The following is a 20,756-nucleotide window of genomic DNA, read 5'->3' on the forward strand; positions in this document are numbered from 1 at the left end:
AATCACTTGCCAATAGAAGTTTCTTCCTGACAGCCATGGTTAACTTATGCCTTGAAGCATACGAATGGTCACACTGGGTCAAACCAATGGTCCATCTAGCCCAGGATCCTATCTTCTGACAGTGGCCAGTGCCAGATGCTTCAGAGGGAATGAACAGAGCAGGGCAATTATCAAGTGATCCATCCCCCGTTGTCCAGTCCGAGCTTCCAGCAGTCACAGGTTTAGGGACACCCAGGGCATGGGGCTGCATCCTTGACCATCTTGGCTAATAGCCATTGATGGACGTACCCTCCATGAACTGATCTAATCCTTTTTTGAACCCAGTCATACTTTTGGCCTTCATAACATCCCCTAGCAATGAGTTCCACAGGTTGACTGTGTGTTGTGTGACATACTTCCTGGTTTGTTTTAAACCTGATGCCTATTAATTTCATGGGGTGACCCCTGATTCTTGTTATGTGAAGGGGTAAACAACACTTCCCTGTTCACTTTCTCCACCCCCATCATGATTTTATAGACCTCTCTCATATCCCCCACCCTCCATCATCTCTTATCTCCAAACAACAGGCCCCGTTTTTTTAATCTGTCTAGAACCTGTTCCTCACCCCTGTATAATTTTTGTTGGCCTTCTTTGTACCTTTTCCCAATTCTAATACATCTCTTGAGATGGGACGACCACAGCTGCATGCAGTATTCAAGCTGTGGGCGTACCATGGATTTATTTTGTGGCATTATGATATTTTCAGTCTTATCATCTATCCCGTTCCTAACATGGTTAACGTTTTTGACTGCCGCTGCTCATTGAGCAGATGTTTTCAGAGACCTATCCATGATGCCTCCAAGATCTCTTTCTTGAGTGGAAATAGACCCCATCAGTTTTTATAAAGGATAAAATTCATGTTTCAGTTTAAAAATTCATGTTTAAAAATCACCTGTGATGAAATTAAAGAGGGAAAAGGCCTTTTAATGTAAAGTGCCATTTATTATTTTTTCCAGGATGAAAATAGTTAAAAAAAAATTGCACCAACAAAATGCTCAATAGACTTTCCCCTTCACCTCCAAAACCAAGCGCAAAAGCAAAACAAAACTACCCCAAAGCGTTTGAATCGTAGAATCCCCACCGTTTTTTTATTTAAATAAGAGGGAAAAAAGATATACCCCCCACCCCAGAGCCTCATGGCTCATATACATGACCAAAAACAGTACATAGTCATTCAGAGCACACGATCTCACCATTTCAATTAGAATTGTTTTTTTTAATTAACCCAAACACTTTGTATAATACATTCAATCCTCCAGAGTTGCCAGATTTGATGGAATATAAGTGCACTCTAGGAAAAAAAAAACAAATGGGATGTTGGAAATCATACAACTGCCACTCAGGGATGATGCGTCAGATTCCAGCTCTCAAATCTTTTCTAGCTATCAGACAAGTCTTCCCTCGGGCTATTAAACTGTACCCATTTTCTTCCTGCTTTATAAATATTATGGGACACCGTGGCAAACGGACAGAGTGAAATCTGAAGCCTGCAGCATAAGCTTTGGTTTGGAGCAGTAGGGAAACCTGTCTCCCCTTCTTCTGGGCATCAGGAGATTGTACCAACTTTCCAGGTGTTCCCCGAACAGAGTAAGAGACCCACATTCGTCCAGCCCTCTCATCTGCTTTTCTGCATGCGTGTCTGATTAACTGGTCTGATTAACGAGAACCCAGGCACGAGAGCACCTGATAATCTGATCAAATAGGGTAACTCCAGGGTCAAAACGGTAAAAATAACACCAGTGCCTGAGCCGCTGGTACTATTTGAAAAAATGAGCACAGCCCGCCATATTTGTTTGTGTGTGTTTTAAAAAACACCCAGCATATCTGAACCACAATCAGCAGCATGAAACGCATCTATGGGGAGGGAGGGAATCCCCCACCCCTCCTTAAATGATTACACAGTCAACGTGCTAGTTGAAAGACTTTACCCCACACTGGCTGACACCTTGCCCTTCATCAAGGGGGTGAAACAGACACCATACAGACATGGAAGGTGCTTCATGAGTGATCAGGTTCTGCCCCACATCCTTTCCTTTTCAGGTAGATTCGATACATTCCCCAGTGGAACGTGGTTACAGGAGAAGAATGTATGCTTTTTGGGGGAGGGGGGCACTGATATGTCTGCTGCCTACCCAATAAAGGAACTGTCCATTAGAAAGCAGCTGTGGCCACACTTTCCAAGCCTCACAAATCACACACCCCCACTTCCCCGAATTTACAAGTTCACAATTGACCTTTGCAGCCACTGTGGGCTGGCGCAGGTTTTTCCTTTAACAGCAGCACAAGAATGCTAGGGCTGAGGACGCAGACAGCCTCTGCCCATTAAGCCAAGACATCGTGCCTTAGGAGACCCGACAAAGACAAGATTTCTAGACTCTAGCCAAATGGAACTCGCACATCACAGAGACCCCTCCCCGAAAGCCAAGAGGGCAAGGGAATGAGTCATTCCTATGGCTTGTATTTCTACGTCAGGCAGGAAAAGAAAGGGTAAATTAAAAAAACAAAACAAAAAAACATAAAAGGCTCTTTGAACAGACCCTGTCCATGTGATCCATGCAGGCTATCTTCCCACCTCATGAGACTCAACTGTTATAGCAAAACAAGGCCCTTCCTTGCTCCCGTACCGGCAAGGTACGTACCTATCATTCCCTAGAGAGGTAGCTTGAGAGAAGCAAGATTCCACCAAAGGTGAGCAGGCCCTTCTAGTTAGCTATCGTTTAACCTCTTATTCCCTTCCCTCAAGGAAATGAAGAACCGGATCCACCCTAAGAAAGGGGAGATAAATACACTTGGCAAATTCCATACGTACTACTGCCAGTCTCTCAAAAACAAACAAGGCCTAGTACAGTTCCACAAGAGGCTTCCCTCAGACTTCATGTCTGAATCAGCTCACACACTAATCAAAGGGCAGGAGCAAACAGCTACCTCAGTTAGTCACTTTCTCTTAGCCATCCGGGTCTTCCTGCCCAGATAGCCTACAGGAAAATGTTTCTGAGAACCAGGCAGCTCACGTGGAAAGTTAGAAAGCAAGATCTGCTTGCCCAAGGCAAGACTCTACTCCCAGCTCAGCAGCAGAAAAGACAGCGTACGACTGGTGTCCCCCTTCTAGGGAGCAGTATGGAGATCTTCGTGGTTCAGAGGTTGCCAGCAGGATTGTCGTTAGATGAAGCACATTTGGAGTGACCACTCCACCTATCACAATTAGGGAACTCTGCCGCGCAGGGATTTGTACTGGCCTTCGGCAGGGAACGCCGAGCAATGGGGATAGCAATCATAACTCAAAGTAGCAGCACTTCCCCAATGGAAGAGGCTAAAACTGGACAGGACTCCTAACTGCTGGAGCAGGGGGCGGGAGAGGGGCTGCAATGGTGCAGGCAGCTCTGTGCAACAGTTCAGCCACCGTACAATGGCATCTTTACCTATCAGAAGAGCGAAGAGACGTGCACCATGTCTGGGTGGCTTTGAGAGGTCTTTCCCCTACCCAAGAAGCATGTGCCATCAAACTGGCAGAGGGGGAGATTTTGCCCAGGCAAAGAGGACCGTTTAAGACACCCAGCTCCCATTAAAGCCAATAGGAGTTAGGCACCTAATGGTCCTCGGGAAAGTCTCCCCCAGAGACTTGATTGCTTTTGGCTAGTTATGTCACAAAACTAGTTCTGATGTGTGGTTTCATTCCTCCAGTGGCCTTGTACAGCATCTCGCCAGCTGGTCATAAGACAGCTGGAGTCACAGCTACCTCGCCCTGGTCTTCTGCCTGAAATGGTTGTCTGAAGGCTGCCGGCTGAATACACAGTTATGAACCAGCCACTCTAAAACAGTGAGACCAAGCAGGGGAGGGGAGGGAAGAGAAGAGAATGAACTTCCAGACTAGGTATATTCCGGGGGAGATCACAGGTTTGAAACCCTCTGGTAGGAGCTGGGGGGGAAAAAGATCAGTGCTGGAGGAAAAACAAAACAAAGCCCAATCCTGATCACTAGCAGGCAGCTTGGAGACCTTTTCAAACAGGTAAAGAACCCAGGGTGGAAATCTGCTGTTTGGCTTCCTGTAGGATTTGAGGCATCTCCCCCATCCCTGCCCTGCCTCTCCAAAGAACGTTTCTAAAAATGCTTGCATCTGCCACAGCCCTCGGAGATGGTTCTCACTGGACCATAGAGCAGCAGAGAAAACCTGCACCCCAAGAGCCTTTGGAGTTTGCATCACACTCCTGGGCTGCTGCCAGATTGGCCTTGTCAGTGCCGCGAGTAGATCTGAAGGAAGATCAGGACTTTTCTTCCCTGGGCCAGTTGCTGGGGATTCAATTCCCAACACAGCACCTCTGCCCTGGCGGCAGAACATGCTGGAAATGCCCGCTTTCCCTTTGTGTCGCCAACTGTCAGGTGCAAGACGCAGTCTTCCTCTCAAAGCGCGGAAGGGCAGCTGGGCAACAATGCTGCTGCAGTCGCTGGGGGGTGCTGTCTCCCCCATCACCATTCTGGTAGGCCCAAGCTTACCACAAAAAACTTCTTGCCCCTGAGCGTCACAGTGACTGGAAGAATAGCCAGTATTGCCCTGCAGTCTGTTATGAACTGGCTCAGACTCATTCCCTTTTTTAGCAGGCTAACTGCCCAATGTGGCGATTTAGTAGCCCGAGATGATCACCGAACACACAGTGCATGTCTGGAATATATTCGAAAACCTCATGTTTTAAAAGCAGAAGCTTTTCCTCTCTACCCATGGAAGAAGATCAGCAGGGAAGAAAGTTGGGCTACTAAAAATCAACTTTCCCACACACAGTAATGCAAAAGGACCTCAAAGCTACATGAAGAAAAACAGGATTCCCTAATCAGTCCTTTCTCCATCCTGTGGGTTAGGACAGAGCCCTTACTGGGCACAAATTGGAACAGGACAAGGGAAGCTGAAGAAAGGCTTCCCTGTTAAGGAGCTGAATGTCAAACAGACAAAAGGAAGGTGGGAGAGAATTTAGTGCTGCTCCTCTTTCCCCAGCTAGGCTAAAAATATTGCCCACGAACCGTCTCTTTGTTCTTGCAGAGCCTCTGCTAATTTCCCCAAGCAAGCTCAAGGAATCTACTAGTCTCAACACCTTCACTTCCCCTTCTTGCTCTCTGCCAACACACATGCAACAGCTGTACCATCTGGCAACAACTGCGCCTGCCCTCACCCCACCCATTCTGCATGGATAGGTTTCTCTGTGTCCAGTGCTAGAGCTTTCGACACTAGCCATTTTCAAGCCCACACCAAAAGTTAAGTGTACAAAGCACGTGATCTTCCCCGCCCCCTGCACACACACCCCATAGTTTTTAACCCAAGTGAACAGGTTTCAAAAGAGACAACATAAGCAGCAGCACATTTCCCAAATGTCAGAAACTTCAAAGACTGAGCTGCGCTTGAACGCGGGCAAGGAAAAAAAACAAAGAAAGCAAGCCCATTTCTGCTCGTTTGTGGGATGATGGATATTTCCCAAAATGATGGTGCTTTGCCATTTAGGAGCAGGGTGGGAAGGGGATGGGGGAGGAAGGAGGGTGGTTCTGTCTTCTACTGAAGGGCTGGAAACGGTGACAGACAGGCAGATGTATGGACACAAGGCAGTTTGCTTTGCCGTCACATGGCAGTGCGGGTGGGGGTGCTGGGCTGGTTTAACCGCAGCGTTTTACATAGCCAGCCTGCAAAATCCACCTCTTCCACTTCAGAGCGTTTGATAAAGGCGTGATTCTGAAAGGGGAAAAGAGAGAGTAAAGCATAGGCATCTCTTTCGTCTATCACAGCTCACAAGACACTCCGTACTTCCCTACCACACAGTCCTCGCTCATTGACTTTCAAACTAAGGCTCGGTCTACACTACATACTTCAGTATAACGACATTGCTCAGGGTTGTGAAAAATCCACACCCCCGAGCAACACAGATATACCAACCGTAAACCCCCCCCCCCGGCCGTGTAGACAGCGCTATGTCAGTGGGAGAGTTTCTCCCGCTGACATAGCTACTGCCTCTTGGAGGGGGAGTTACTAATCCGAGGGGAGAGCTCTCTCCTATTGACTTAGGGCTTGTCTCCACTCCGTGCGGCGATCACTACACCTGGGGTCGATTTAGCGGGTCTAGTGAAGACCCGCTAAATCGACTGCCGATTGCTCTCCAGTACTCCACCGGAACAAGCAGCATAAGGTAAGTCAATGGGAGAGTTCCTCTCGTCACCCCAGCATGGTGTAGACACCTCAGCATGGTGTAGACACCCCAGCCACATAGCTGGAGTTGCGTAACTTAGGTCAACTTAGCCCCATAGTGTAGACCTGCCCTCAGAGCATCTTCTCCTGAGCTGCGCTGATGTCAATTTGTAGGGCAGCCCTGCCCCCCTAAGAGGTGGGCAGCCCTGCTTCCCAAAGTCAGCGCAGGAGGATCACTGAGACCAGACAAGGGACGGCGGCACCCTGTGGCAGGATTCTGGATCAATTACGTAATCTGAGAGGGCAGCTGCACTTGGCTAGCTTCCGCAAGCTCCCATCTGATAGCCAGCACTGGTGTAACCAGGGCTTCCAGGCAATGCTTTACAGGACGACGAAGGGTTGCCACAGCGTAACGGTCTCTGCTGCTGCTGTCCTAGGTAAAGCCAGGAGATCTGTCTCCCCAGAGCAGTTCTCACCCAGTGACGGGGTCTATATCACCCAATGACTCATCATGTTGCTAACGGTTTGGTCTGACAGATGCTTGTGTTGCAGCGACAGCTTCTTGCTGGAGCCACGCTGTACTGCCAGCTCTGTTCTGACGGAGCCGGAGGACCGGCTTGTTCTGTTCTCCAGCCAACAAAACCAGCTTTTTAGATAGATGTCCAACTAGCTGTCATTTTCCAAGCGTAGGGCTGGGTTTTTTGGTTTTCAGATAGTTTATCAGTAGGGGAGGGGGTGACAGCCGTACTGCTATTTAATAATGAACATCAAAATAATAATTAGCATGGGATATTATTATGGATGTCACGCTGGGAGATGGCAAGTAAAAGATCTGCCACGCCACAGAACCGCCAGCCTTTGCACCTGGAGGAGGGGGGAGGCAGGTGATGCAGCCCAGAGCAGCAGCTCCAAGAGGTATTGCGGGAGGAGGGGGGCACAGTCTCCTCGTCCCAGTCCACAGCAGCTGAGGAAACTAGTGCATAGCTGGGGAGAGGATCTGGAGCTTAACAGGGAAAACTGATCTCCCAAACTGCCTGGGAAGACATGGAGATTTCTCTACTCCTGTTTTCCTTCCCAAAGACTTCTCTGAGGAATCACATTCGGAAGGCCTGGTGCCTGCACTGGGCTTGGTTAGCAGGATGGGCTGCAGGACCTATGTGTATTGGGCCCGGCTCTGGAAGACTGTAAATGCCATCAATCTGACTGGTATTTCCATGTAGCTTTTCCCTCACCTCCCACTCAGTTCATCCTTAATGTCACTTTGGAGCTTCCAGTGTCTCAAGAGGAGGAAACCAAATGCAACAGCAGCTGCTTCTGGTCAAGGAACTGAGGGGAATCCCGCCAACAATGCAAGCCCGAGCTGCCCACACTACAAAACAACTTGCAGCTCCCCACTTACCATCAGCATCTTCAGATCTGCCCGTTCTGCTGGATTTTTAATTAAGCTGAGAACAGAAGAAAAGGCAGGAAAGATCTGTCAGACTCCTCTTGTGAAAAGCTACTTATTTGGCCGGTCAGACTACCCAGCCTGGTGTCTCGTTTATTTGGAAGCCAGCGAATGCTGCCTTCAGCAGACCTAGACCTGGTCACTTCTATCACTACTCGAAAAGTGGTTTTATGCACCCACTGCTGAGGGACACCCTTCAAGCCGATCCTAGCAGATTCCTGGAAAAGCAGGATTCCCTTGAACAGTCAGACCTTTACATCAGATCTATCCAGGTTCTCATGCCACACCACATTATCCATGCCATTACCAAACCCTGCAGTAGGCTTAGGAGATAAGCATCATAGAAAAACTTCAGGGAAACCTGGTTCCGAAGGTCCAGGTTCTGATGGAAACTTTACTCAAAGAGTCTAGCAGAAGTTGCTGAGAAACCACTCCCACCCTCATTTGAAAATAAAGATGACAGCATAAGTTTCCGACAGCGACCAGTCATTTTAGGTGCCGAACTTGAACCACCAGAAAGACACCTTATTTTGAGATGGAACTGCTGCTCTACATTTCTGAAAATCAGGCTTCTTCAAAGAGTTTCAAGCTGGGCACCCAAAAATTGAGGATCTCAAAGTCATTAGTCAGTGTGGGAAAACGTAGGCTTAGAAAGCTGCAAAAGATCAACCCATATTTGAGACTGAAGCGCCTCCACGAACCAAAGCAAAGCTGGCAGTTCTCAGTTCAGGCCCACTAGTCATGATGTTGCCTCGTTAGGCATATCTAATATGGGGGCCAACAGCAACCCTTGATGTTGAAAATTAGCACTGTATCGTCTAAATACAACCAACCCCGCCTTCCCAAGTACACAGTCTACATTAATTACAAGATCTTTTGAACACGAGTCTGAGCTGCCGGTGTCACCAAAGCATGAAGCCCCAACAAGACAAGTCCAACTGAAGAAAAACAATCCCTTCTAAGTGAGGAGAAGGCAAGAGATTGAGAGAGAAGATCACATGCTCCTAGAAACATTCTAGGCAAGCTTCCTCTGGGTGAGTGTTTGGAAGAATACCACATCGTGGAGAAGGCTGTTAATAAACCAGCATTGGCTGCAGCGTTTATCTAGGCATCCACCAAAAGTCTTATAATAAATACAAAAAGACTGGGGGACTGGATGACTCAAGTGGCCAACCCACACTGGTATCAACTCCGAGCCATTACCCGACTGCCATTTTTGTAGCCTATATGAAATGGGCTTGTGGTCTTAGTTCATGTCTTAGTAAAACAAGCGCCCACATAAGCGCTCACAGGGACCACAGATTGAATGGCTCACAAGGACGGACGAAGGATGGTCCCTCCAGGTCAGAGTGGAGGCACACTGGCTGGGGCACGTGGGAAACCGTGTCCTGCTACTGCCAGCCTTGTTATGGGATGGAAGGTTTCAATCTCTCGGGCTGCTGAACCAGCCCCGTGAACAGCCTCGATGTTCACTTGTAGAAGGAGAACCTTACCATTTATTTACAAACTCCTGGAAGTCTTGTGTGAAAACTCCATTCGGCAGCTTAGGAGGAGGCTGGGAAAAGAAGCAAAAGGGTTTTCTGCATCAATGGGTCAGGAAGAAGCACAGTCACTGAAAAGCTGCAGCCTGAAGACCTGACTGCTCATACGTGTTTCCCTTTAAACCTCAGAACCGAGCAACTATTGCTTCCCTTTACAGCCACTAGCCTCCCATCAGTGCATATCTTCTGCCAGCTATACCATTCGAGGCCTCCGAAGGAAAACCTTGCCCCCCACCCTAGGTAAAGCACTGCCCATTTGGCTAGGTGCACAGGGGAAGCCAGAACTGCCTACTTTTGAAGCATTAGGTATTAGCCATTGCCAAAAGGTTGGAGTTCAACATCCCAGATCAGTGTTCTGATAAGACACAGCAAATCCCACATACCTGAAACCCTACAGCAGATAGAACTAACTCAACAGGTACAACTGCGGTCAGGTAACAACTCATCATGTCACCCTGCAGGGAAAGCTGCTCCTCCCACAGACTAGTCCTGCCTCCTTACTGGGACACGCTCACTTTAAGACCCCAGATTGTAATTTACCTTAAGGTTTTTCAAAAAGAGACCAGTCGTTCGGCCCATGCTGAGAAAACTGGGGTGATCTGGCTCCTACCAGGGGGATTGTTTATCCTTCACAGGTCTATGGAGGAGTTTGTTCTAAATGGCTGATTACTGAACAAATAGTTCATTACCCTCAGGGCTCCTCTTTCTACTCTTCTCACGGTTTCTTCAAAGATATTATAAGCCCTTGTCTGCAGGGTCTTATTCCAGAGCTAGAGGCACTTTAGTGTGGTAGACTTTAATACCAAGAGACAGGAAGAGCAAATGGGAGAGAAGGGACAGGATACAGTACAAATAGAGTGAGTAGGAGAGAAGGAGATTTTAGTGAAGCTTTCAGTTCTTATTACCCCTTTAACAGATTAGCAAATGAGGATTTTTGATCTATTCTGAGTCAAGAGACTCCAAAAGACTCCAACAAACAGAGGGAAAGGAGATGAAAAGTGATTTCAAATACCAACCTCATTAACAATATAGTCCAGCAGTTCGAAGATAGCCATTGCAGGCCGACTGTCCATTCCATGGCCTGTGTAGTTAAGAGGACAAAGGCAGAGTAAGAAACTGCACATGGACGAAAGTAACAGAACCTGCACAGTAGAGTTTACTATGATGGAAGCAAAAGCAGGACAATGGGGATGGATTTTTTTAAAAGCCTGTTTTGAGCTTTATGGTTTCAACCTCTGCTACCAAATCACTGATCCATTTAATAGCTCGGAGCATTTGAGAAGCACAAGATCATATTGCTTGGAGGGCTTGAAGCAGACCAAGAAGCCTTTGACCTTTAGATCAGCAGTTCAAATCCAGCCACTCAATAATTACCATCTAATGGCTGTTCAGATGCCTATGTGAGATGAATTTGGTGGCCTCAGTCTAGCTCCCTGATCTGTTCAGATCTCAAATACACCACAACTGGCACATATTTGGCCCCTTTGAGATCAGTCTAATCAGTGACCAAGGAGCAAATGGGCTGCTGAAACTGAACTTGCCCTTACCCCAGGGCCAGGATTCAGGCACGCTAGCAGGAAGCTTGCTCTGCCGATACAAATGCTGGACCTGACCTATGGGTAACAGCACTTGCCTCTAGGGCTGTCACATCTCACCAACAAAGTTTGTCAGCAAAGCAATATCACATTGCTAGAGATACAAATTTCCAGTTCAAGTTCTGCACAGTTAGACCAAGATTTTCCAATGATTTTGGGGGCTAAGCTGGACACTTCTTAAAGGGACCCGATTTTCCAAGGGCTGAACACCGGACCTCTGAAAATCAGGCTCCTTTCAAAGTGCCGCAAATTGCGCACCCCAAATCACGAGTCACTTTGGAACATCTTGGCCTTCATGTGTATGTTGCCTTTGTGGAAGACTGACTTTACACACAGATTTTGTAAAAACCAGAGAAGCAAGAATCACTGCTGGCTTCTGTTTCCAGTGTTTAGGTATAGGCCAGGCTCCTGCAGAACAAGTTCCCATTGAACCCTTATGTATTTGCCTCGCTTCAATTCCATGTCCAAACACAGAGAAATGATGAAAGCGAATTAATGGTCCTGGATTGTTTCATATTTCTAACCCAGCCCCATAAACCAAAAATCATCCCAGCACACAGGTGTCAATTTCAGCCCCTACCACTGACAGGGCGCCCTGGGGGTCTGGGCCGCGGTGAGATGCTGTGAGGTTCTCCCTCTGCCCCATCGACCATGGGACGGCCAAATATCGCTTCCAGTTCCTTGGAGTCTGGTGGGGGGATTGGGTACCTTCCGATAGACAGCTCCACCAGGGAGAGACCCATGCTCCAGATGTCGGATTGAACTGAGTAATGAGTGCCCTGCAACCGCTCAGGCTGTAATGAAAAGTCACAGATGTACCTCAGTAAAACTGTACTTCCCAACAGAAGAGAGGTCACTGCATGGAAGAGACTCCATTGACTGGAAGTAATTTGTGGCTATGGCACATTACTGCAGAGGAACTCTGCCACAAACAGAAGGATACAAAATACTCCTTACTAATTATACATTTAAATGAAATAGACCGACTATCTTTCTCCTGCCCCGCCCCCCCCCCACCTTCAGGCTAAAGTGGCTCTTGCAAACTGCTTTTTTCTGTTTCAAGGAGGAATTGCTGCAGGGACAGGCTGTTTGAAAATCCACTCAGTCTTCTTTATAAACTAGAATCCTCTGAGAGCCTACAACTCTTGACACCAGCAGGAAACATTAATATGCTCAGAGGAAATATGGGGGGGTAGGAGAGGAAATATGGGGGGGTAGGAGGGATTTCTTCTACCTAGAAAGATCATGTCCACAGAATGTGTAGTGCAGGTTTTATATACTTAAATGCTACTCTAATGCAGCTCTTCTTTAAGTTCTGCTATGGCCAGAAGAGTGACTGACTCCACAGGGTTATTTTCTCAGTGTATTCAGATCTAGTTTACTCAGTATACAAGTAAAAAAAAAAAAAAAAAAAAAAAGATGATTTTCTTATCTGCCCCATACTACAAACTCCCAAATAGAATCTGAAAACCTAGCTGGGTTTTGTTCCTTACATCACTGCAGAACGAATAGGAGTCACAGCTGCCAGTAGAGATATGACTCAAAATCACAGAGAGCCGATGGACTGAGAAAGAAGGGGACTTCTTTTTTTTTCTTCTAGTCTCTGTTTTAACCATAACTGCACTTGAAGAGGAACAGTGCCCAAAATACAAAGAAGTTCAGAGTGAAGGACACAAGCATAGGCTGACAGCACCCCTAAGAACCCACGTCTTTGTTCCTAGCCGTCAGGCTGGGGAGATGCACACTATACGCCACCCCACTGAGTGCAAATTCACTTTGCAGCTGGCGTGAATGACTGCACAAGGCACAGGGCAATGGAGAATGAAGTGTTTTATGGAGTCCTTTTCAGAGTTTTCACCTGAATAAGCCAATATCCCTTAGGTGACTTGGTTCTTTCCACATAGAAAAAAGAGTGCGGGGGTGGGGGGGTGGGGGGGGGAGGAGAGCGTTTTTTAGAAGGTGCAAGGTCAGCTCTAAGCCCACAAATATTGGCAGGGGAACTCAGGAGCACATGTAGGACTTCAAACTACTTTTAACTCTTTTTTGAAACTGACTCGTTTTAAGGTTGATGGCATCCCTTTAAAAGAAGCAGATTTATGTAAGTCCATGTAGGTGTTCTTTGTACGTCCAAAAAATAAATCAAGCTGGAGACAGAAGTGAAGTGAGGCCTTGATCTAGCCCTCAGTGATTTGTCCATATATTACAACTACTTCTCTGGTGGGCTAGTTTCAGCATAGAAGGGTGTAATAGCAGGATACTACAGGCCAGGCTAAGAATGCCTGGAGTTGTGAGTGACCCTGGACACTATGCTAACTCTCTGTCTGGTTCAGGAGAGTGGTAAATCCCTCTCCCTTGTAGAATACATCCAAAGGTTTACATAAGAATAGGGGCTTACAGACATGTAGGATCGAGTCCCCACAAAGGAGTTTGCCATGGAATCAATGAGCTGACCGCTAACCCCAAAGTCACATAGCTTTATCTCTCCCCGGGAATTGACCAGGATGTTAGAAGGTTTCACATCTGAGAATAGAAGAGAGAGAGATAAAAAATGTATGTGCAATGCTAGGTAAGAATAATCCAGGTCTCTGGTTGTCATGAGAAGCTATTTTTAGGTTCTCCCCTCTCACCTCTGTGCATGATCTGATGCTTCTCTCTTAGATAGGCCAAACCTCGCAGAACCTGGAAGGAAACCAAAGGAGAGAAAGAGCTAAAAGCTGGGAAGGAAAAGTCTTTCCCTTTGGAGAGAGATATCTTGCACAGACTTAAGATGCTGTAATACTGCAACATCACCAGTAAAGCCCCCCTGTAGCAACTAAGGGTTTCAGCTTTAGGGAGTAACCGACACACAGCCGAACAAATGTTGGTTGCACTTTAGATCCACTCTGCTTAAGGAGATAAAACTTTCAAACAATTGAAAATCCCACAGTGTTAGATATGAAATCACCGGTTCATTGGCTCAATGGAAACTTTCCATGAGGCTCCTACACCACCATTCCTACCCTACCAGCTGGGGCTGCAGTAAATGGTCTGAAATATACTAACTTCCCAGCTCATACGGTTATTCTTTTGACTCCTAGTTAATGATACAATTACAATATATGGGGTGGAGGGAAAACCTGGGTTTGCAACTTGAATTAGTAGGTGTATCTACCAACAGGAAATTGTGCTCCAGCTCCAAGGAAATAAGAGACTCCCTGGGTACCAGCAAAGGGTCAAGACTCAGATGGTATTTGCACCCAGTACACCCTGAGAGACAGTAAGCTCTGAATAGGAAGACCAGATAGCAAGTGTGAAAAATCGAGATGGGGGTGGCAGGTAATAGGCGCCTGTATAAGACAAAGCCCCAAATACTATAAAATCGGGACATCTGGTCACCCTAGTTCTGAAAGCCTGAAGCCTCTCCTCTTCCCCTTGGGTTTTGAGTGAGCTCTGTGAGAGGGATACTCACCGCTATGCTGACTTTCCCCAAGATCTCCTCCGGAATCCTTTTGGCTTCTTTCAACACTTGATCTAGAGAGCCTCCATCCTAAATTCAGAGCAGAGAAGTTAACTGAGCACTGGCAGGAAAATAAAATAAATGGCCTTAAAAGTGTTTTCCAGCTCTAGGCTCTACAATTTACATACCTATGAGGACTGAGCAGTGTCAACAGCATAACACATTTGGGTTCACTAGTCAGTAAAACTAGATCAGACTGTCCACACACTAAGGAAGATCTCTGTGGTAACCACCACAGGTGGGTGTTCAGGGGACTACGTCCACCTCTTGCTAAGCACTTCATGATTAAACTTTGCTATCTTAGGAAATGCCATTTTAATTTCGTCTAACATATTAATGTCACAGGCTTTCCGCACTGTTTCTCCTACACACTACTGTCAACGCAAAGGCAGCACTGACTGCACCAATGTGGAGGAGATACAACACGCCCTCCCCGCCAGATACAGCGGAAGACGCACACTGCAGTTCAGTGAATTCTGTTCAGTGGAGGGTTTGCAACATTTCCTCTTGGCTGGACCCCAAAACCGCCACTTCCGCTTTCCAGAAAGTCAATTTCTCTGTATTTTAGCTGCTCAAGTAGGGCTGTACAGCTCCTAGACAGAGTCTGATGTCCCAGCTCCACCACCCATGCCCTGAGCAACAAGCCTTTTGCTGTCAGAAAAAACTCTAGTATCACTTACTCCTCTGCATCTACAACCCAGAGGGATCTGCCCAGTATACAGCACTGGAGAGCAGCAGCAGCTTAATAGGAGGGAGTTTAGGCTCACCATGTGCTCCATGCAGATGCTGATCTCCCCATCGCTGTAGAAAGCTCCATAGAAACCCACAATGTACGGAGAGTTACACTCGTGCAGGACCTGCAGCTCTCGGATAATTTGATTACGAATGGCGGGTTTAATTTCTAAATGAATCAGCTACAAAGGGAGAAAAATCAAACAACAGAATCAAGGAACAGCTACAAGAACATACAGCTGTAGCCTGGAAGTAAGGGAAGGGAGAAACAAAAGAGGGGGTTGAAAGAGCCCCACTTTGTCCTGTACTGGTGAGAGCTGTTCGCCCTATCTAAGCAGTGAGGCTTGCTGGACAACTATTTCTGCATGCTACACAGAATGCAGCTGAGCACACTAGTCACCCCTGTGCTGACCGTACAGTGCAGAAAAGCAGTGGAACAAGCTGGGTGCAGAGATGACACCCAACATAGTAAATGTTTATCACAAGAAAACCCAGCTCTACAGGCACTATAAAGGGTGTTTGAATACCATAGAAACCAGGGAAAAACTAAAACATGGTCACTGAGAGGGAGTTGTTTGAAAGTTATGGAGCAGATGAATTATTCCTTGGACTCCATGTAGGACCAGTTTATCAATGTGCAAGCAATACCTCGCAGGAAGGGAAGCTGTAGCTGCTAGAAAAATCAAGTCATTCTCAAACAATAGCGATCACCATTACATGCTTTAGAGTCTCTTGAGACTTCTATCATTCTGCATGGGGAGACAGGGAAGGTTTGGACCAACAAACAGCCCTAGGCTTGACAATGCTGAAAACCTCAAACCAGGCTCTGAACACAGGTTTCCATCAGTTTTCACATACACAGCATCCCACTGACACCTTTCCAGCTCCAGTATTCCCAAGCTAGATGCTACTGTGGAATGCTATACAGATACTGCTGTCCAGGGGAAGCCAGTCAGTGGGACATATTTGCTCATCAGACCCATGAATTTTACCTGTTGCTTTTAAAATTCATCCCTATAAGACAAAAGACCAGAGTTTCAAGTTAAGTCACACTGGATTTGAACAACCGTCAGAAATCTTACTTGTTCTCTCACTGAAAGTTAGCCATTTTTTTTATTTATTTTTTTTTGACAGGCAGGTAAATTATTTATTTCCATTATTAGGCACCATTAGGTGGATGAACAAATTGTGTGTCTGGGACAGTAAGTTTTCATTACAAACTCACAAGGTTCCTCACAGAACTATTCTCGCATTAACAAAGCTCTTAAGTTGGAAGTTGAGAAAGGACATCTCAAGGAAGAACGGTCTCTGGGACTTTGTTGCTGCATATGATCTAATCCACAGCAAGCGGCACAGAGTCCAGGAACCACTTTAACAGACCTGTCCTCTGCTAGCAAAGTGCACTTCTTTCTGCAGGTTCTGCCACACATTGTCTCTCCTTGTTAGGTTTCAGAGTAGCAGCTGTGTTAGTCTGTATCTGTAAAAAGAAAAGAAGTACTTGTGGCACCTTAGAGGCTAACCAATTTATTTGAGCATAAGCTTTCGTGAGCTACAGCATCCGATGAAGTGAGCTGTAGCTCACGAAAGCTTATGCTCAAATAAATTGGTTAGTCTCTAAGGTGCCACAAATCCTCCTTTTCTTTCTCCTTGTTAGCTACACCTTGCACCTGAAAACTGTACAATTCTCCCACAAACCTCATCCAATTTAGTCGAGTTGATTAAGAGCTGCTCTAATGGAAAAATAAAGCATGAACGTGCTCTAAACAGTACACAAGATTTGACAAAGTGCAGTTCACATCCCATGGTCTAATACTGAAGAAGGAGTCAGAAGACTGGATTGCTCAGAGGATTAATAATGGACAAAACTCATCTTTGTGCCACTGTGTCAAATCCAGCTCAGGTCAACAGTGGCAAAAAGTCACTATGAACTGATGACTGGTGGCTCACGCATAATGAGTTTGAGGAACCTCACTCTATTTGCTAGTGTTCACATCACAAGAGTCACCGTTGCTGGTAGTTTCAGAAGAAAGGACAAGGAGACTAAACTCTCATCTCACCCCAAAGGGGGATGCTCCAGGTCAGGGTTGAAGCACAGAGAAAAGAACAGTGCTGCTGCCTGGACAACACCTGTTCTAAGGATACCTAGGAGACTTGGTCTCCAGGGCTCATAATCAGGCACCCTTTACCAGTATAGAATTCATTTAAGGAAGCAGAAGGTTAAGAGTAGGCAAAGTCCTGCTTTTCTAACAGGATGATCTGCTGTTACAACCCCTCTCCTGCGTGGCACGATAGGCCAACACGAGCACAAGAAGGACAATTCACGTGCCACTTCTTTTACCTTTCGTGCCATAATGAGTCCTGAGGGTTTGTGCTGCACTTTGGTGACCACCCCACCGTTGCCAGCTCCCAGCTCGGAGATCCTCTCAAAGTCGTCATCCTTCAGCTCCCCAACCTTGGCTTTCTGGGTGAGGAAAGCCTCCAGCCTCTTCTTCTGCTGCTCATCCAATTCCAATTCCTCCAGCTTCTTCTGCAGATCTACCAGGTTTGCCCTGAAGAGAAACAGGGAGGAGCAGGACAAACTGTTAGAGCCGGTTAGGGCTCTGCTAAAAACAGAGAATTTGACGTCCCTTCCTTCAAAGGAGATGGCAAAACTAGAACTGTGGCTGTTTGCTTGCTACACAAAGAGCCAGAAGGCCCAGCATAATGCAAGTCCCATATATAGTTTATGCTGGACCCCTTCAGCACTGCCAGTAGGAAGAAGGGAGCTAAGAGGAAAACCCTCTCCAAAGCTATGTATATACTGATTCATATCTTGATATGGCAGTAAGATAAACAAATGACGCCTTATTACAAAGGCACAAACCCCGGAATGTTACTGATAGGGACATAAGAATTGCCATATTGGAGATAAATGATGCAGCTTCTTCCCAGAAGCCCAGATCCCTTACAGAGATGCAGCTTTTTACAATCAGCCATTTAAGCAATACCATGAAACCAGCGGGAATCATTAAAACCTTAAAGGCGCTTTAGCAGCCGTGCTGCTCACTGCCGGGAGAGGAGCCAGCTGTGCCAGCAGCCGCTCCCCTTTCCGAATCCAGGGATACGGCTAGGCAGCCCACTAAGTAACATGAGAGGGACTTTCCATGAAGTCATGCAAATCCCCCAGCTTAAAACACTACACCCCTCACCATCCTGCCCAAACTCAATGCCTATCTATTATCCAAGCACAATGGGGTATTTATGCTTGGACGCCACCTGCCTTTTGGAGCTCCTGTTGGGATATCTTTGGTCATCAGAAGACTGGACTGTCAGTGTGGTAGGCCCAACGGTGTGGAGCTATTTCCCCTTCGAAATCCATCCCAGCCCTTCAATCCACAATTTTAACCACCACCCCAAAAAGTCGCCGTCTTTATTTTTCTTCTTTTTTACAATCACCCTGCCAAGCCTCACACATAGAGCCCACCCCCTCTTCCCAGGCAATAGCACCCCACCCCCCACCTTTGTTTCCAGGTGAATGTTTATGGTGAAGAATTGGGCAGAGCTCCAAGCACTTAGGACAAGTGAGTCTTTACAGGTATTCCCCTGAAACCCCTCGCAAACTATACAGCCCCCATCATCTCTCCAGTCTACCCTCCCAAACGACAACACCCCCCCAAGTATAACTGTCCCAACATCCCCCGTACCCCCAGCGACACCTGTCTCACCCCAGTTCCACGTTCCCAGCCAGGGTGAGAGGCCCAGCTAGGTGCCTTTGTCTCGGCCCCTGGGGCCTCCTGTCCTAACCCCGGCCACCTCCCTGCCCTTCCCTTGGCCCCCTGGGGGCGACCCCTCTCATGGCCCCATTTCCACTTGAGCTCCTGCCCCCACCCCCCCATGCTCTCAGCCCTCTGCCCCATAGAGCCCCACTTGCAGTTCCCATCCTCCCACCAGGCTCCCCCTCCCCCAACTCTGACCTCATCCTCCAGCCCAGTTCCCCTGCCCCCCCACAGCCTGGGCCCCCCCCGAACCCCCCGCATGCCTGAAGCACCACCCCCGGCCCCCCTTCATCCCCCCCAAGCCCAGTCCCCCCAAACCCCCTTCACCCCCCCCATCCTGGTTTCCCCCCCTCGGGCATCCCTTCATCTCCCAGGCCCCCCAACCCCCTTTGCCCCCTCGTCCTAACACCCCCCAGCACCCCTTCACCACCCAGGCCCGGCCCCCCCCAACCGCTGTGCCCCCCCAGCTCAGACCCCCTGCCCGAACCCTCTTCACGCCCCCTGCCAGGGTCCCCCCCCCGACCTCCTTGCGTGCCTGAAGCCCCACCCCCGGCCCCCCTTGACCCCCAAGCCCGGCCCCCCCAAACCCCCCTTCGCCCCCCCGGCCTGGTTTCCCCCCCCGGGCCCCCCTGCACCTCCCAACCCCCCTTCAGCCCCCGGCCCGGCCCCCCCGCACTCACTCGGAGGAGCCGTCCGGGCTCGGGCCCTCGGCGATGGTCGGGGTGATCGTCAGGGCCGGCAGCACCGGCTTCCTCTTGGCCGGCATGGCCGGGCCGGGGCCGCCCTCCTGTCCCGCGGAGCCTAGCGGGGGCCCCGCCGCATGGCCCGGCCCGGGGCCGCCCTACCCCCCGCGGGGCTCGGCGCGCCGCGCTACGCGAGGCCGGGGCTTTGCGGCCTGGCCGGGGAGGGGGCAGCGGAGGCCGGAGGGAGTCAGCGCGCGGGGCCGGGCTGCATCGCAGGCGGGGCGGCACCGGGGCGAGCCAGGCGGGGAAGGGCGGGCACTCCCGGCAGGGGCGGGCCGGCCGCGGCAGTCTCGCGAGAGCGCGCTCCCGGCGGCCAGGCGCGGCCCCGGGCAAGGCAGCTCTCGCCGGGGCCGCGCCTGCGGGGGCGCGCAGGGAGGGGGGCGGGGCGCGGGAGAGAGCGGGTGGGGCGGAGGGACGCGGCGATGGGAGGGGGAGTCTGGGGGAGGGGATGGAGGGATGAGGGGGAAGGAGTGGGGGTGAGGCAGGGTGGAGGGATAAGGGGATGGAGGAGGGTGGGAGGGATGATGGGGGTCGAGGGATTCGGTGGGGAGGGATGGGGTGGAGGGACAGGAGGGGCATCGAGGGATGAGGTGGGGAGGGACAGGGTGGGGAGGGATGGGGTGGGGTGGGGGGATGAGGGGGGAAGGAGGGATGGGGTGGGGAGGGGGAGGGGTGAAGGGATGAGGCAGGGTGGAGGGATAAGGGGATGGAGTAGGGTGGGAGGGATGAGGGGGGTCGAGGGATTCAGTGGGGAGGGATGGGGTGGAGGGACAGGGTGGGGGTCGAGGAATGAGGTGGGGAGGGTTGGGGTGGGGTTGGAGGGATGGGGTGGGGGTAGGGAGCGGGAGGGGTGAAGGGATGAGGCAGGGTGGAGGGATAAGGGGATGGAGTAGGGTGGGAGGGATGATGGGGGTCGAGGGATTCAGTGGGGAGGGATGGGGTGGAGGGACAGGGTGGGGGTGCGGAGGGAGGTCGAGGGATGAGGTGGGGAGGGTCGGGATGGGGTTGGAGGGATGGGGTGGGGGTAGGGAGCAGGAGGGGTGAAGGGATGAGGCAGGGTGGAGGGATAAGGGGATGGAGGAGGGTGGGAGGGATGATGGGGGTCGAGGGATTCAGTGGGGAGGGATGGGGTGGAGGGACAGGAGGGGCATCGAGGGATGAGGTGGGGAGGGACAGGGTGGGGGTGGAGGGATGGGGGGAAGGAGGGATGGGGTGGGGAGGGGGAGGGGTGAAGGGATGAGGCAGAG

General features: G+C 49.4%; 1 protein-coding gene across 2 annotated transcripts; it reads right to left on the minus strand.

Moving 5' to 3' along the window:
- Positions 1-1,106: 1,106 nt before the first annotated feature.
- On the minus strand, positions 1,107-19,766 carry MAP2K2 (mitogen-activated protein kinase kinase 2). Of its 2 annotated transcripts, none has more exons than XM_084614358.1 (11): positions 19,447-19,766; positions 17,350-17,560; positions 15,047-15,193; positions 14,232-14,309; positions 13,411-13,462; positions 13,242-13,303; positions 11,364-11,577; positions 10,205-10,269; positions 9,141-9,202; positions 7,600-7,645; positions 1,107-5,750 (listed from the first exon to the last, which is right to left on the minus strand). In XM_084614358.1, exons 1-11 carry the CDS (start codon positions 19,530-19,532, stop codon positions 5,640-5,642), a joined length of 1,134 nt encoding a protein of 377 aa, XP_084470484.1. In that variant the 5' UTR covers positions 19,533-19,766; the 3' UTR covers positions 1,107-5,639. The 2 variants fall into 2 exon arrangements, with proteins under 2 accessions (XP_084470484.1, XP_084470483.1); XM_084614357.1 differs by having other exon boundaries at positions 13,179-13,303; positions 19,447-19,763.
- Positions 19,767-20,756: the final 990 nt, after the last annotated feature.

Source organism: Lepidochelys olivacea (genome assembly GCF_965140295.1).
Source record: "Lepidochelys olivacea isolate rLepOli2 genome assembly, chromosome: 25".
Classification (NCBI taxonomy): Eukaryota; Metazoa; Chordata; order Testudines; family Cheloniidae; genus Lepidochelys; species Lepidochelys olivacea.

Coding starts and splice junctions, on each gene's coding strand:
- MAP2K2 (XM_084614357.1), bottom strand. CDS start 19,532: ATGCCGGCCAAGAGGAAGCCGGTGCTGCCGGCCCTGACGATCACCCCG. Junction 15,194..17,349: donor GACTCATTATGGCACGAAAG/GTAAAAGAAGTG, acceptor CTCCCTTTGTAG/CTGATTCATTTAGAAATTAA. Junction 11,578..13,178: donor GGACTCGATCCTACATGTCT/GTAAGCCCCTAT, acceptor TTTTCATTACAG/CCTGAGCGGTTGCAGGGCAC.